The sequence below is a fragment of the Aureobasidium subglaciale genome (assembly GCF_000721755.1).
Source record: "Aureobasidium subglaciale EXF-2481 unplaced genomic scaffold scaffold_12, whole genome shotgun sequence".
NCBI lineage: Eukaryota > Fungi > Ascomycota > Dothideomycetes > Dothideales > Saccotheciaceae > Aureobasidium > Aureobasidium subglaciale.
Window position 1 is genome coordinate 113,825 of NW_013566983.1, and position 15,639 is coordinate 129,463.

The window sequence follows — 15,639 nt, forward strand, 5'->3', positions numbered from 1 at the left end:
AGAATTCAGGAAAGACGGATTAAAGTACAAGAGGCTCTGAGCAGGAAAAAGCAGGTCACTCCTCAGTACTTGTTGGTCGTTGACATCAAAACATGGCTCAGCCGCATGCACTTTTTCGACAGATGACGCAACCCTCTATCTCTGAAGCGCGTTCCAAAGCCACACACGTTTCCGCTCTGATCTGAATGATCAGCAGTACCTTGCTTGGTCCACGGAGGAATCAGTAGCCTAGGTCAGTGACATACATATCGCACGCATACTGTAACATGGCTTGAATATACATGTAGACTGTTATCTCAACATACTTTGTTGTATGCTTTGTCAACGACTACGTTGATGGAGATCACCGGCTTTACCGTCTCCGCAGCTCGACCTAACTAGATGGCCTGTTTGGGCAGGCGGTGCCGGCTGTCTCCAGCCGAGACGGATGGTTAATTAGCTTGAGATTGCCCTGCCCTCCCGAGACTCGATGCGGGTTGGATGTCCATGTCAAAAGGCCGTCGAACGCTGCTAAAGAAGCAGGTAGGTCTGGCCAATGACAGTTGCTTGACATGCTGCCAATCGTTCTGTGATCTCTTGAGTACCGTGATCAATGGGTCCGCGACAGAGCATTTACCTAAATAGGTGTGCGAACAGCCGAGGTCGGCCTATTCGGCGGAGCTTCCCCATTGCCAGAAGTTACCGAGCCCCACGAGCGTCTTTGTCGACGACTCGAGGAAACGCACCCTCACGCATAGCTTACTTGTAGCTTGTTCTGCTGCTAGTGACTGTGTCGTATGATTATGGCCTACAAGGAAACGACGCCTGGCTCCCTGAAGCGCAAGAGGGCGTCCAGGAGGAGGGCAGACAAACCACCCATCTCTGGCCATGCTCACCTCGACACCAAGCTCAAAGGAGAGGTGGCTCTACTCTCTCACGACCTCGTCGACGACTTGTTTCCGACTTCTTCCGCCGAACATGGAGACATCTATCACATAGCCGTCAGTCCCTGGGCTCCATCTTCCCAACTTGGCAACCCAGCTACCCAATGGGTCATTATCCCGTGCAGACGACTCCCTCGAGGCCATCCCGAACTGCCACACTCTTCTGTGAGGATCTCAATCTTCTCGCAAGTCGCCCAAGCTTTGCAGCGAGCTCTGCATACTCAGTCGCCCAATCGCTCCCTCCGCCCTGCTTCGACCCTCGACATCTGTATGACCGACGTTGTCGCACTTCCTCTGCAAGTCATCTATGTTTCGTTGGACTTGGCAGCTTTAGAAACTGCCAATGGGGCTCAGAAAAAGATCAGTAATGGTGCTCTGCGCGTGACAAAGGGCAGGAAAGACAGACAATCGGACCCGCCGACAGCAGTCGGCATCGACTTAGCGACTCGTGATGTGCGAGACGCTCTAGACGCTGCACGTGTTGTGAGAGCTGGCGATCTTTTGCCTCTTACTTCAGCACGTCTTCAAGGTCAAGCGCAGACTTCTCCTGCCTTAGTCACTGCTTGTGAGCCTGTTTCTCAAGGCCTTGTGACCTCAGCAACACAAATAGTTGTTGTCTCGCAAAGTGAGCGCCGTACCAAGGCGGGTCGCTCTGTTACCTTCTCGCAGACTGATGAAGATACGGCAAGCGAGGCATTCTACACTGCCGCTGAAGATCGCGCACCCTTGTCTGCGAACTCCCCACCGAGCGACACTGGCCTGGAATCAGACTTGACCTCTGACGACGCCGAATCTGATTTGGGTGATCTTTCGGACGATCCAGACGATCTGATTTCTTTAAATGCACCTTCCATCGGATCACAGCCTTCGGGAATGCTTTCTGCCAGGTCGACTGCGACCCCCAGGCTCTTCGGAAATCTTCGCGGCATCAATACCCCAGGCTCTGTCTTCTCGTCAATGACCTCCACAACAACGAGAGGAGCTCAAGGAGGGCGAGCTAAGACTTTCAAGACTCAGGGACTTCTCGAACGTATTCCGGATGATTTCCTTTATCCAAAACCAGGCTCTAGATACGACGAAGAAGCTCGAGTCTATGTCGATACAAGCGCCCTGGCGAAACTCGGCTGCTTTTCCGGCGATTGGATTCAGCTGCAAGTAGCAGAAGATCCTGCTGGTGCAAACTCCTTGATGGCATTTTTCCGCGATCAAGAGATTGATGAGGACGCTGTTTGGAGACCACTGAGAATCTATGGTCTACCAGAGAGCCTGTCGACTAAGGCACAAAAGTATCCCTTAAGCAAGAAATCAGGTCGACGCGAAAGCATCTCTTCCTCTCATCCAGCCCCTGTCACTTCCGCAACTCTCTACTTGTCGCCCGTCCTATTAGCCAACCTCGGGGATCCTAGTCATGTGCGTGTATCGTCTTTACGAATCACTGACAACTCCAATTTTCTGCGTCCCGGTCAGCCTAAGTCAAGGCTACAAGGCTCATCTCTGCCACCTACAGCCAAGGAAGTGACATTGTCAAGGCTATCGACCCCCCTGTCAGAGGAAAAGTCGGTTCAACCAAGTCTGTTCGCTCGGCTACAGGATTACTTCAAACAGAAGCAACGCGTTGTAAAATCTGGTGATCTTATCGCTATCCCGATCGATGAAGCCCTAGGAAAAGCGGTCTTCCACGGAGGTGCAGCAGACGAGACGAACGACATATTAACTCATCTCGAATCGTCTCCCAGCAACAACTGCACGAGAGGCTCATCGCACGGTCTAGCGGTCGCATGGTTTCAGATTGGTGATGTGACTTCACCGCTGACAAATGACGCCCAAGATCCTGAAGAAGCTGGACTCTGGGGAGGAGTTGTTACTATTGATCCCACGGAAACCAGGATGAGTCAGTCAGGGGCTTTACAAAGAAAACTGCCACCTACGATGAACAATTCGTGGGAGTTTTACCATGGCATCAGGAAGGTACCGAAGGCAGCTGCGAATAGTAACTCCCAGATTCGGACACCAAACAAGGAGCATGTGTCTGTCTTGCAGCGCCGCATCCGTGAACTAATGGCGGCTGCCATGAGTCCTCGCGCCGTCCATCTTAAGCTTCCTCCACTTGCTATTCTCCTAACATCCACGCAGAGAAACATTGGCAAAGCGTACACAGTCTCCCGTGCTTGTCATGATCTAGGAACTCATGTTTTCTCAATCGATGCCTATGAGCTGGTTTCGGAAGGGACTACAGGAGGTGGCGACACCAAGACAGAGGGTTTCTTGAGGGCCAGGGCTGAACGAGGCTTGCATTGTGGCGCGCAACACACATCACTCTTGATTCGTCATCTTGAGGCTCTCAATTCAGATCGTATGGCTGGAACTCTAAAAGACATCCTAGCTGATTGTCGTGTTTTGATCGCAACCTCGACAGAGGTGGACAAGATTCCCGATGCTATTCGTGGTATATTCACGCATGAACTTGAGATGACCGCTCCTGACGAAGCGGAAAGAGAGGGCATCCTTCAATCGATCATTTCAAACTCTGGCCTTGTGGTTTCTCTCTCAGTCGACTTGAGCTCTGTAGCAGTCAAAACCGCTGCTCTGGTCGCTGGTGACCTTGTTGATGTTGCGGAAAGAGCTGTGCTTAATCAGGCTACGCGCCTTGAGTCTTTAGCGGCGGCGGCTTCTGTGTCTCCCAATACAGTCATCTCTGTCAGGGATCTTCAGCTAGCTGGTGGTGATTCGGCCATATCTCTCACATCTGCAGACTTCGAGAAGGCTGTCGACGACGCTAGAAAGAACTTTGCAGACTCTATAGGTGCGCCGAAGATCCCTAATGTACAGTGGTCAGATGTTGGAGGTCTAGCCAATGTCAAAGAAGCTGTCATTGAGACTATTCAGCTGCCACTTTCGCGTCCAGAGCTATTTGCCAAAGGTTTGAAGAAGCGAAGTGGTATCCTTTTCTACGGCCCACCGGGAACTGGAAAGACATTGCTAGCGAAGGCTATCGCAACAGAGTTCAGCCTCAACTTTTTCTCTGTCAAGGGACCAGAACTGCTCAACATGTACATTGGCGAGTCTGAGGCCAATGTGAGACGTGTCTTTCAAAGAGCTAGAGATGCGAGACCTTGTTGTGTATTCTTCGACGAACTTGATTCCGTGGCGCCGAAGCGTGGCAACCAGGGCGACAGCGGTGGTGTCATGGATCGTATTGTCAGTCAGTTGCTTGCCGAATTGGACGGTATGAGTGACGGAGACGAAGGTGGCGGTGGTGTCTTCGTCATTGGTGCGACGAACAGACCAGACTTGCTTGATCAAGCACTACTACGCCCGGGCCGCTTCGATAAGATGTTGTACCTGGGTATCAGTGATACTCATGAGAAACAACAAAGGATCCTAGAGGCGCTTTCGAGGAAGTAAGTACAACATGCTTGTGTCAGACCCGGTCTATCTTGCTAACGATCATGATAGATTCACACTCGATCCAGATCTAGATCTTGGTCGCGTTGCTGAAAAGCTTCCGTTCACGTACACGGGTGCCGATCTATACGCTCTCTGCTCTGATGCTATGCTCAAAGCGATCACGCGATCAGCTCGCCTTGTGGATGACAAAGTAGCTGAGATCAATGGCGAGCGGGCTGGTCAATCTCCGCCTCAACCCCCAATCTCTGTTGCTTACTTCTTCGATCACTTTGCCACGGATGCTGATACTAGCGTTATAGTGGCCGAAGAAGACTTCATGGCAGCAGAACGCGAGCTGGTTCCTAGTGTGAGTGCTGATGAGCTAGGCCACTACGAGCGCGTTCGTCGCGAGTTTGAGGGTGGCAAAGAGAAAGATGAGACTCCCTCTCAACAAATCAATGGTACAGACGGCAACGCTGTTGCCAGGAGCCAGCTTGCACAGATGTTACGTATGCAGATGCAGAGGGCAAACTCAGGATCCGGTGGTGCCGCGAATGACGAGCCACAAGGCGTCATTCGAGAGGCCAATGATACCGTCGATGAGGACTTCATCATCAGAACTAACCATCTGTCAATGAATGGGACTGCAAATGGCAAGGGCAAGGGTAAAGCAAGGGCTGAATCTCCTGATGGTGCGCGATTTGGAGATGCGGCTGGCGATGATGAGGATATGTATGCATGATGAGGCAAGCGTTGAAATCTACAATAGCATCAAACTGTTTTACGACATGTTAGCAGACCCCTTGATTCGTCATGCTGAGCGTGTATCTTGTGTATTCAATCGTGTTCGTCGGGCAGTCAGGGTGTCTTTGACAGGGTCGTCCACGCAGCAACATATCTACACAAATCAAGTCTGTCACATTGATGGATGCGGGCTGCGGTATCTTTCTTTCGTTAATAGCCTTGTTTTTGTCCTTTTACTGCCGATTTAGGCGATACTGGCTGGTTGTTGAGACTGTCAGGTGCTTCGAAGGGTAAATTTTCCATAGTCCCGACCTTGCCAAATCCGTTGTATCGACCACTGACTAACACACCAAGCAAACCTTCGTTGTCCACGTGCTAGGACATATCATACCTGGCACACGTGTGATCCAATAGAGCCTGACCTCGAGATGTTGAAACAACCAAGGTCGGACCTTTCGACAACAATAAATAGGCAAGAAAGAATGTGATGCGAGCAGCTTTGGCGGCTGCTCGTGCTCAGCCCGACCATCTTGCTGTTTGGTCCTCCCCGTGTGCGAAATACTGTCACACTTGAAGCTGCATCAAAGCACAATACTTTCTTAACTTGCAACGACATCATCGAGATACATCGTCTCATACACTTTCTGCGCTAGGTTTACCGACACGAGATATGACTGTGCCTTTATACAGCTCGTCGTTGCCCTGCTGGTCGTTAAGGAGAAAGGGCGTGACAGTATTTCACACACGGGGAGGGTGCGGGCTCTTCGGCCCATTTGCTCAAGTGTCTAGCATGTCCGAAACCTCCGGCAATAGAAAGCCAGGATGTCGCTAAACTTGTGAAGTCATTATTAATCCTCGACCAGGAGCATACACCGAGCGGAGAAATCTCGCACCAAGTCGTGACCAGGCGACCTTTTAGCACACAATCTCGCGCCTATGGGCCGGCAGAATTTCAAGGGACTGAGCTGGATGGCCGGTGGTAAGCATAGTTCAGGCTGAAGGAGCAAATGGCTTGACGGAGAAAGCGCGACTGTCAACAGTCAGCGTCTGGCAGCCACCTGTGAAGTTGATGACAAGCGCATGGAGAATCTTATCCAACATCAAATACCTGCCGTTTGCGCTCATGTTGGTGTCGTAAATGCACATGTCATCAACACGTAGCTACTGTGGAATACCGCATCAGTGATCTCACACAACTGAGAGGTCCGTTGTTGACGACTGCAGATGGCCATGGACAGACACAATTATACCTGAACTGCCTTGTATACCGGCACAAATACAGGACAACGCTGGTGAGATGGTCGCGAGAACAAACAGCTAAAGGACCAGCCCTGGCTGGAAGCTCCCCCCCACCGCTCGTTACTAGGTTCACTCAGCTAGCGCTTTTGGCGGCTCCGGCAGCAGCGGAGATACTGACGCAGTGGTACCCGGTCGGACATTTTGGAGGTGCATTGACCGAGTGATGCTAGGTCCGCCGGAGTCGGACTCGAACAAGAAAGGGATTGTCGAGTGGCATTCAAAACAAGTGAATTCTTCCAACTGCTTGCGCAACCTCTGGAATTTGAATCTCTTTGTTTGACCCTTTGAAATCATACCGTCTCACTTGCTTTGCTTTGTGTGCGCCGGAAGCAGCTGTCGAAGGATATAGGTTTTGTGACGCGACATTCCATTTCAAAGCACACTACGTCAGAAGACTCGGTCCGTCCTCTCGATCGCTCCTGCCCCTCCAGAAGTTCGGCCGCCAAAGTTCCTCAACCGATAAACAGCTGCACTTATCCTTCCACCTGTTCCATCTTCACCCACTCCCTCGGACTTCTCTACACATTCAACTCTCGACAAAATGGCTGACACTGTTATTACCCCGGAGGTCGAGTCGAACGCGTAAGTGTCGAATTCCGCCGTTTTTGGCACTCCCCAGCACTCTCTATTTGCCGTCCTCGAGAGGCAATGCAATGACCCGCCATCACACTCGGTCACATGTGGCTCATCTTGACGCGCTTCCACCATGTGCTTGTGGCTATCTTTTGTTGCATGTGAATATAGCTAACGTGAGCATATAGCGGCACCATGGAGCTCAAAGAGAACACCGTCATCGTTGTTCTCGGTGCCTCTGGTGATCTTGCAAAGAAGAAGACCGTAAGTGCAACAACGCTGTCAATTGTCATGCGAGAACACTTCGCTAACCCAATGCCTAGTTCCCCGCCCTCTTCGGCCTGGTAAGCTTGCACGAGACGCGAGCTCTTGTTGAGCCACGACTGATTACAATGTTTAGCACAAGAACAACTTCCTTCCCAAAGGCATCCAAATTGTCGGATATGCACGAAGCAAGATGGACCATGAGGAGTTCATCAAGCGTGTCAAGTCGCACATCAAGACCCCAACAAAGGAGATCGAGGAGCAACTGGACGAGTTCTGTTCTTTCTGCACATACCTCGATGGCGAGAAATACGACGAGGACAAATACTTCAAGGGCCTTGAGGAGCACCTCAGCAAGCTCGAGAAGAAGAACAACCAGAAAGAGACTAACCGTATCTTCTACATGGCTCTTCCCCCGAGCGTCTTCATTCCCGTCTCCGAGATGCTGAAGAAGCACTGCTACCCCAAGAACGGTATTGCCCGCATTATCGTGAGTGAAGTCTGGGATCCTAGACACGAGCACCTACTGACACTGTTTGCAGATTGAGAAGCCTTTCGGCAAGGACCTTGGCAGCTCTAGAGAGCTTCAGCACGCCTTGGAGCCCAACTGGAAGGAGGAGGAGATCTTCCGTATTGACCACTACCTCGGTAAGGAGATGGTCAAGAACATCTTGATCCTTAGATTCGGCAACGAGTTCTTCGGCTCCAACTGGAACCGCAACCACATCGACAACGTCCAGGTATGTTTGTCTGGTCTGGTCGGCCTATAAATTCAGCTAACACTGGGAAGATCACCTTCAAGGAGCCTTTCGGTACCGAGGGTAGAGGTGGCTACTTCGACGAGTTCGGCATCATCCGTGATGTTATGCAGAACCATCTCCTCCAGGTCCTGACCCTGCTGGCCATGGAGCGCCCCATCTCTTTCTCCGCCGAAGACATCCGTGACGAGAAGGTCCGTGTTCTCCGCGGTATGCCTCCCATCGAGCCCAAGAACGTCATCATCGGCCAGTACGAGAAGTCGCTCGATGGCTCCAAGCCCTCTTACAAGGAGGACGAGTCTGTTCCCAAGGGATCCCGCTGCCCTACCTTTGCTTCGATGGTTGCCTATATCAAGAACGAGAGATGGGATGGTGTTCCCTTCATCCTCAAGGCCGGTAAGGCTCTTAACGAGCAGAAGACCGAGGTCCGCATCCAGTTCAAGGATGTCACTTCTGGTATTTTCAAGGACATTCCCCGCAACGAGCTCGTTATCCGCATCCAGCCCAACGAGAGCGTATACATCAAGATGAACTCCAAGCTTCCTGGCCTGAGCATGCAGACTGTGGTTACCGAGCTGGATCTCACCTACCGCCGCCGCTTCTCCGACTTGAAGATCCCCGAGGCCTACGAGTCTTTGATTCTCGACGCCCTCAAGGGAGATCACTCCAACTTCGTCCGTGATGACGAACTCGATGCCAGTTGGAGAATTTTCACCCCTCTTCTCCACTACCTCGACGACAACAAGGAGATTGTCCCCATGGGCTACCCTTACGGTAAGCTTTGGCCTCATCAAATGCCTGTAGCAACTGTCACTAACTCAAATTGCAGGTTCCCGCGGCCCCTCCGTTCTCGACGATTTCACCTCCTCCTACGGCTACAAGTTCAGCGACGCCGCTGGCTACCAATGGAGCAACCTCCCCGAGAACAAGCTTTAAAAAGCAAATGACATATACCCCAAATGAAAGAAACATAAATGCTGGTGATCCCAGTAAAGGCAAAGCACATCTAGCAGGATACAATGGTAGAGAGCTGTCCTTCATGATGATTTTCATGCAACGAAGGGCGGCTATGCATGAACGCATTTGAAAGAAACTTAATGACTCGTCTTCTTCGCTCCATAGCAATAAACTAAGGAAATACTCAAATACTTATTCTGTCTTCTGAAGCCTAGAAAACAGCGATTCGTGATTGTCACGCGCTGCTACTTATAGCACAATCATTAGCCTGAATGGGGCTGCCCAAACACATGGTCGGCGGCCTGTGCGCCAAGGGGTAAACGAGACCCTGTGGCTTGGGTTTGCTTCTCATCACGCGTCAAGTGTGTTACTGTCAGCTTGCGAAACAACCAGTTGTCAATCAAGATATCAATTGCTGCACCAGAACTTGGAGCTCCATGTCGACGTAGTGACCTATAAGACCGATCATGGCATTGACTGCGCAATGGCAAGGTACACCCCATGTCAAAGGCTCTAGCGAGTCCATGCGCATGGTGCTTTTGACATTCAGCTTGATCGGGTTGCAGTATGTTGATGTTTTTGAGAAAACGGAATACTATTCCAAGAGACTGACATCCAGTCACAGGTTCACATGGGGTACAGAGATGACCTATTGTACACCCTATCTATTACAGCTCGGTCTGACCAAGAGCAAGCTCTCGCTTGTTTGGATAGCTGGACCGCTGTCAGGATTAATCATGCAACCAATTGTAGGCATCATGGCCGATAAGAGCACTTCAGAATGGGGTCGACGACGACCAGTCATGGTTGTTGGCACAGTGATTGTGAGCATATGTCTCCTGGTTTTGGGTTGGACCAAAGAGATTGTTGCTGCATTTGTCGAAGAAGGCGAACTGGTTGGTCAATCCCAAGCTTCAAATCATAGTGCGAGAATGGTGTTTTGACCATCTACAGAGACGTGAAGCCACCATCTTCCTGGCGGTTTTGTCTATTTATGCTCTTGACTTTGCAATCAACGCCGTACAATCATCATGTCGCAGCCTTATTGTGGATACTTTGCCCATCCCAAAGCAACAACTGGGCTCTGCCTGGGGTGAGTTTCTGAGGAGCGACTTCTTCAACTGCCCGTTCTAATGTCTTGTAGCAAGCAGAATGGTAGCTGTTGGTCACCTCATCGGTTACGGAGCTGGAGCATTGGATCTAGGCTCGATCTTCGGCACCCTTATTGGCGACACGCAGTTCAAACAACTTACCGTCATTGCAGCGGTAGCGCTAATAGTAGCCATTGGAGTCACCTGCTGGGCTGTAGATGAACGTGTACTCATTGCGAGAGCGTAAGGCCCACGATTCTCCGATAACGATTCCAGCTAATTCGACTATAGTGAGGGAGGAACAGACGATGGCATCGTGGCAGTACTTGTGCAGATCTTCAAAACCACCAAGAACTTGCCCAAGCGAATTCAAATGGTAAGAAACACCATGGTTCTGGCAGAAGTCACGAAAAACTAAAACATGGCAGATCTGCTGGATTCAGTTCTGGTCGTGGATTGGTGAGTAACACAAGAAGCAAGCTTAAACTGTGTACTAACGTTGCAAAAAGGCTGGTTTCCGTTTCTCTTCTACAGCACTACCTGGGTTGGAGAAATATACCTTCGGTACGATGCCTCGCCTGAGGTCAAAGAGTCCAAGGACCCCCTTTCAGACATTGGCAGAGTCGGAAGCATGTCCTTGATTGTATTCTCCATCGTCACCTTCATAGGCTCAATCACACTGCCATGGATGGTCAAGTCACCCGAAGACGAAAAGCCCGAGTTTACTCCAAGACCCCCTGCAAGTATCGCGCCCATTGTCAAGACGGTCGTGGAGCGCAAGCCCAGCCTTCTGACAGCTTGGACGGTGTCACATCTCATCTTTGCAGGATCCATGGTCTTTGCTCCTTTCGTCACGTCACTGCGATTTGCAACTGTTTTAGTTGCAGTGTGCGGAATGTAAGTCTCTCCACTTCAAAAACTTGTTCGATTGCCTACTGACGAAATCACAGACCTTGGGCACTTGCCTGCTGGGCACCGTTCACCTTTATGGGTGTTGAGATCAACAAGCTCGGCAGCAGTTTGCCTACCTCAAGACGTGGCAGTCATCAATATCAGAGGGTCTCGGACGGTGCTATCGAGATGAGCTCGGAGGCCAGAAATCTCGAGAAAACCGACGAGTCCGCTACCGGTGAGCTTGCTGGTATCTATCTGGGCATCCTCAATCTTTACACGACACTACCCCAATTCATTGCTACGGGCATCTCGATGGTAGTCTTCACTGTGCTTGAGCCGGGAAAAAGTCCAGAGTTGGCAAAGGATGCTCATCCTGACGAGCATCATAGTACGGAAGGATACAACGGCATAGCGGTGTGTTTGTTCATCGGAGCATTGTGCTCTGTTGCAGCTGCAGTCGCAACTCAGAGATTTAAGAACACGGCATAAATAGAGCATACAACATAAAGACACTCGAATCAAAATACATTTTTGCAATGCTCGAGATCAGTAGTACATGTCTGCAATGCATTTCATGTCTACATGTTATACACGGGTTACTTATGTCTGAAAGTCGGACTTTGGGGTCACTCCGAAAGCCGATGGAGCCACGATATCGATGACGCAAGGTCCAAGCGCATTGTGGATGTTGCTGGGTCGCAGCAGCAACGTTATTACTGCTGGAAATTTGTCTTTTGTCTCTGTCTGACGAACGAGTTGTTGTCTTGTCGAGTTATACCGAAAGAAACAAGATCACCTAGCCATGGATTACAGTGAGTTGTGCCGAAGCCTACGTTGAATGTACCAGAAGCTGATTCAATAGACGCTATGCTTGAGAAGCTGCTGGATGGTGGTTACCTCCCTACGACAGTCATTCGCGCTGGTATCCGCCAGCAGCTACGCCAGCGATTGACATCTATCGCATCGACATCAAACGCTTCTGCTTATGACACCAAAATGAAGTATGTTGAGCTTCTCCGTGAGAGACCTATTGCGATTGAGACGGCCAAAGCAAACACGCAACATTATGAAGTCGGTACTGGTGTTCTTAAAAACATGCTTGGTCCGAACATGAAGTACTCGTGCTGCCTTTACGAGGGCCTGAAGCCTGGACAAGGCATTGGCGAGGCAGAGGTGCTCATGTTGGAAGATTACGTCAAGAAGGCGGACCTGAAGGATGGCATGACCATGTTTGATCTTGGGTAAGACTTCACGCTCGAATCGGCCGCTTGATTATGTGGAACTGACAAGAAACAGATGTGGATGGGGATCGCTCAGTTTGTTCCTTGCCAAAAAGTTCCCAAACTCAAAGATCACTGGGTTCTCCAATTCACGCACGCAAAAGGAGTACATTGATTCGCAAGCTAGAGAGCGAGGACTGAGCAACCTGACGATTGTCACGGGAGACATTTCTACGTATGAGTTCCAGGCGCCATTGGCAGGATCATTTGATCGTGTCTTGTCGATAGAGCTGTTTGAGCACATGAAGAACTACAAGCTTCTGCTCGCCAAGGTATCAAGTCTGCTCAAGTCAGGTGGTAAGCTGTTTGTGCATATATTCGCACACAAGGACAGCCCCTATGACTTTGAGGACGGATGGATGACGGAACACTTCTTCACGGGTGGAACGATGCCGAGTGCAGATCTGTTGCTCTGGTTCCAAGATGACCTGAAATGCCAACGCATGTGGTGGGTCAACGGCAAGAACTATGCGCAGACGTGCGAGGTGAGAGATGGTGCAAATTCCCAAGACACGAGGGCGAAACTGACAAGCGCAGGACTGGCTGTCGATCATGAACAAGAACAGGCAAGTGCTCTGGCCGCATTTGGAGGAGACGTATGGCAAGGAGAAGACGTTGACTTGGTTCCACCGCTGGCAGATATTCTACCTCGCATGCGCCGAGTTGTTTGCGTACAACGGTGGAGAGGAATGGGGCGTGTGCCACTACTTGTTTGAGAAGGCATAGACGAGAGAATTGGTATTGTGGTATAGAGGAAATTGAAAGAGATTGACGTTCGTGAATCAGTGATCCCAAGGGTGCTTCCAGCCGAGGAGAGCAGGGCCGTCCTGTGTCCGAGGTTAATAGGTAGGATGGTGTCGGGGCGCGGGAGTCTAGATACCTTCTTGGCTCTGTACATCAACTAGACGACATGTCAGAAAGAGAGCATCCCGAAGAGAAGCGTTCGGACTTACGAAGAACCACATGCTGGCACCAAGACCGGTCGCAGCGAATCTGTAGAGAGGACGGACGGGGTGGATGTGGATGGGGTGGGCGCCGTGGGCACCGGCGGGACGTGAGGGACCAGGACCAGCCATTGTGTCTAGGCGCAGTTAGGAATCCAGTCTAGCTGTATAGGCAACGGGAGCGTACGTAGTGTGAGATTGTGGTGGACTGGCTGCGCTCTGCGAGGGCGAGGATGGAATGCTCTCTTTGGCGTCGACGGAACAATGCCAAGACGCGAATAGCGAGAGGTTCCAATGACATACCTAATAGTCGCATCGCACTTTCACTCATCAACATGTACTAATCCGATCCGATCCGATCCAACTTGACCAGTCTATTTCAACACTCGGTCGCCGACTGCTTCATAATCGCTCCGCCTGGGACTTGATCCATCCTTTGCAGACACGCGCATCCCAAAAGCCATGACAATCAACTGATTCGACAACCAGTCACCATGATGGATTCTAGCCAGCGCCGGTTCCGCGGATGCGCTGGTATTGACGATTTTGAAATCGTGCAAAAGTTGGGTGAAGGCACTTTCGGTGTCGTTTCAAAGGCCAGATCAAAGCGATCCGGCGCCATCGTCGCCCTCAAAAAGATCTTGATACACAACGAAAAGGATGGCTTCCCCATCACCGCCTTGCGCGAGATCAAGCTCCTCAAGATGCTGTCTCATGCCAATGTCTTGACCCTCCAGGAGATGGCCGTCGAGCGACACAAGAGTACGCCCAACCGCTCCGATTTTGATGCGCCGTGTCCTAACAGAGAGTGCAGAAGATGTCAAGAAGCGCGCCACTCTCTACATGGTCTGCCCTTACATGGATCATGATCTTTCTGGAATGACCACAAACCCCGACATCATCTTCACAGAGGCTCAGATCAAGTGCTACATGCTGCAATTGCTCGAAGGCTTGCGCTATCTGCACGACAGCCACATCTTGCACCGCGATATGAAGGGTAGCCACCATCCAGACTCTGCTCTCCCTGCTCCCAGCTAATCTTCGACAGCGGCAAACATTCTCATCAATAATCGCGGCCTACTTCAGATTGCTGATTTTGGTCTCGCTCGTCACTACGATGGGCCTGTACCTCAGCCCGGCCGAGGCAACGGAGACGCCGTGCGGGACTATACCACTCTTGTCGTAACGCGATGGTACCGTCCGCCAGAGCTTCTGTTGCAGCTGAGAAGATACACCCCGGCCATAGACATGTGGGGTGCTGGGTGAGTTGTGTCCTATCTCCTCTTCTGTATACATGGCACCCTCTGACCTTTGAATAGCTGCGTCTTTGCCGAGATGTTCGAAGGCAGGCCCATCCTCGAGGGCAAGTCGGATCTCAACCAGGCGCAAATCATCTTCGAACTGGTCGGCTCGCCCAACGAGGACAATATGCCTGGCTGGTCTCAGCTCCCTGGTTGCGAGGGTGTCAAGGAGTTCGAGCCTCAGCGCGGTACCCTTCGCCAAAGGTTCCGCAAGTGAGTTTTGCCCCCTTCCGCATTCAATGCAACAGAGCACTCGCTGACACAAGACACAGCCTGCACCCAGAAGCCTTGAACCTGCTCGCCGAACTGCTCAAGCTGGATTGGCGCAGACGCATCAATGCCTGGGATGCCCTACAGCACCCTTATTTCAAAACCCACCCTCTTCCCTCCCGTCCAGAAGACCTTCCACGCTTCGAAGAATCACACGAGCTCGATCGCAGAAAGCACCACGAGAAGCGCGCCGCCATGCCTCCTGCACCTGCTGGCGGCACTGTAGGTATGGGTCCTGACGAAGCTTGGGGCGCAGCTGGTGGCCGCAACTACGGTCCTCCAAACGGTTATGCTGCCTACGACCGCAGAGGGCCACCCCGCGACCAGAGAGCTGCTCCTCCACCAAGACCATACGATTCGCGAGCCCCTTCACACGATACTCCTCCCCTAGCAAGACGACCAGCGTGGCAGAACGGTCCCGATTCCCGCAGACCTCCCTTACCGCCACCTCCGCATCCGAATGGCTCATCACATTTACCACCGCCTCCAGCCGACGGTCGTCTACCTCCTCGACCTCCCCCACCTCCATCAGATGGTCGCCTTCCTCCACGACCTCCACCCGTAAACCCAAGAGGAGGTCCAAACATTGATACATACATCCCTAGCTATTCAGCTGCACGTCGCGACGACGCTGCGCCACCGAATGCCAGGAGAAACTCTCGTGAGCATGGAGGATATTCTCGAGATCGCCTTCCGCCTAACGGAAGAGACAATCATCGAAGGACTCGTAGTAGGAGTCCGAGTCGTGAGCGTCGTGAGAGATTACAAGACAGGGAGCGCGAGCTGTACCGTCGTTGAGCCCGGGTGAAGATCTATTCCTATCAAGCAACACGAACAGAGCTCAGAGCGAGTCTGACCATCACGCTCCTCTGGCTCACGACACTGAGATTATATAGCGAGGCGTTGTCGGTTTGTATTTTAGCAGCGCGTTGCATGGGCACAGGAGCCTCATAC

The 15,639-nt window shown here is 51.5% G+C and overlaps 7 protein-coding genes across 7 annotated transcripts; 5 read left to right on the forward strand and 2 right to left on the reverse strand.

Annotated features, from left to right (window-relative positions):
* The first annotated feature begins 488 nt into the window (after positions 1 to 488).
* Positions 489 to 5,106, forward strand: AUEXF2481DRAFT_98187 (uncharacterized protein). Its single transcript, XM_013487851.1, has 2 exons — positions 489 to 4,324; positions 4,380 to 5,106. Exons 1-2 carry the CDS (start codon positions 777 to 779, stop codon positions 5,050 to 5,052), a joined length of 4,221 nt encoding a protein of 1,406 aa, XP_013343305.1. The 5' UTR covers positions 489 to 776; the 3' UTR covers positions 5,053 to 5,106.
* A 567-nt stretch (positions 5,107 to 5,673) lies between these two features.
* Positions 5,674 to 6,330, reverse strand: AUEXF2481DRAFT_40541 (uncharacterized protein). Its single transcript, XM_013487714.1, has one exon. The coding sequence runs from the start codon at positions 6,198 to 6,200 to the stop codon at positions 6,045 to 6,047; it is 156 nt and encodes a 51-aa protein (XP_013343168.1). The 5' UTR covers positions 6,201 to 6,330; the 3' UTR covers positions 5,674 to 6,044.
* Positions 6,331 to 6,583: 253 nt separating this feature from the next.
* Positions 6,584 to 9,053, forward strand: AUEXF2481DRAFT_40543 (uncharacterized protein). The gene is made up of 7 exons (XM_013487715.1): positions 6,584 to 6,935; positions 7,115 to 7,190; positions 7,250 to 7,270; positions 7,327 to 7,680; positions 7,733 to 7,930; positions 7,981 to 8,722; positions 8,778 to 9,053. The coding sequence occupies exons 1-7, from the start codon at positions 6,895 to 6,897 to the stop codon at positions 8,882 to 8,884; spliced, it is 1,539 nt and encodes a 512-aa protein (XP_013343169.1). The 5' UTR covers positions 6,584 to 6,894; the 3' UTR covers positions 8,885 to 9,053.
* Positions 9,054 to 9,124: 71 nt separating this feature from the next.
* On the forward strand, positions 9,125 to 11,440 carry AUEXF2481DRAFT_40544 (uncharacterized protein). The gene is made up of 8 exons (XM_013487716.1): positions 9,125 to 9,470; positions 9,531 to 9,801; positions 9,860 to 9,998; positions 10,050 to 10,239; positions 10,288 to 10,372; positions 10,425 to 10,455; positions 10,506 to 10,893; positions 10,947 to 11,440. The coding sequence occupies exons 1-8, from the start codon at positions 9,373 to 9,375 to the stop codon at positions 11,377 to 11,379; spliced, it is 1,635 nt and encodes a 544-aa protein (XP_013343170.1). The 5' UTR covers positions 9,125 to 9,372; the 3' UTR covers positions 11,380 to 11,440.
* A 159-nt stretch (positions 11,441 to 11,599) lies between these two features.
* AUEXF2481DRAFT_73567 (uncharacterized protein) lies at positions 11,600 to 13,199 on the forward strand. The gene is made up of 4 exons (XM_013487819.1): positions 11,600 to 11,702; positions 11,753 to 12,131; positions 12,187 to 12,655; positions 12,708 to 13,199. Exons 1-4 carry the CDS (start codon positions 11,693 to 11,695, stop codon positions 12,894 to 12,896), a joined length of 1,047 nt encoding a protein of 348 aa, XP_013343273.1. The 5' UTR covers positions 11,600 to 11,692; the 3' UTR covers positions 12,897 to 13,199.
* AUEXF2481DRAFT_40545 (uncharacterized protein) lies at positions 12,807 to 13,248 on the reverse strand (the record flags this gene model as incomplete). The annotated part of the gene is made up of 3 exons (XM_013487717.1): positions 12,807 to 12,997; positions 13,051 to 13,071; positions 13,124 to 13,248. Coding segments are annotated over 3 exons (191 nt in total), but the record flags the coding sequence as incomplete, so codon positions are not given.
* A 360-nt stretch (positions 13,249 to 13,608) lies between these two features.
* Positions 13,609 to 15,483, forward strand: AUEXF2481DRAFT_5508 (uncharacterized protein; the record flags this gene model as incomplete). The annotated part of the gene is made up of 5 exons (XM_013487610.1): positions 13,609 to 13,876; positions 13,929 to 14,111; positions 14,163 to 14,376; positions 14,434 to 14,628; positions 14,688 to 15,483. 5 exons carry the CDS (start codon positions 13,609 to 13,611, stop codon positions 15,481 to 15,483), a joined length of 1,656 nt encoding a protein of 551 aa, XP_013343064.1.
* Between the last annotated feature and the right edge of the window lie 156 nt (positions 15,484 to 15,639).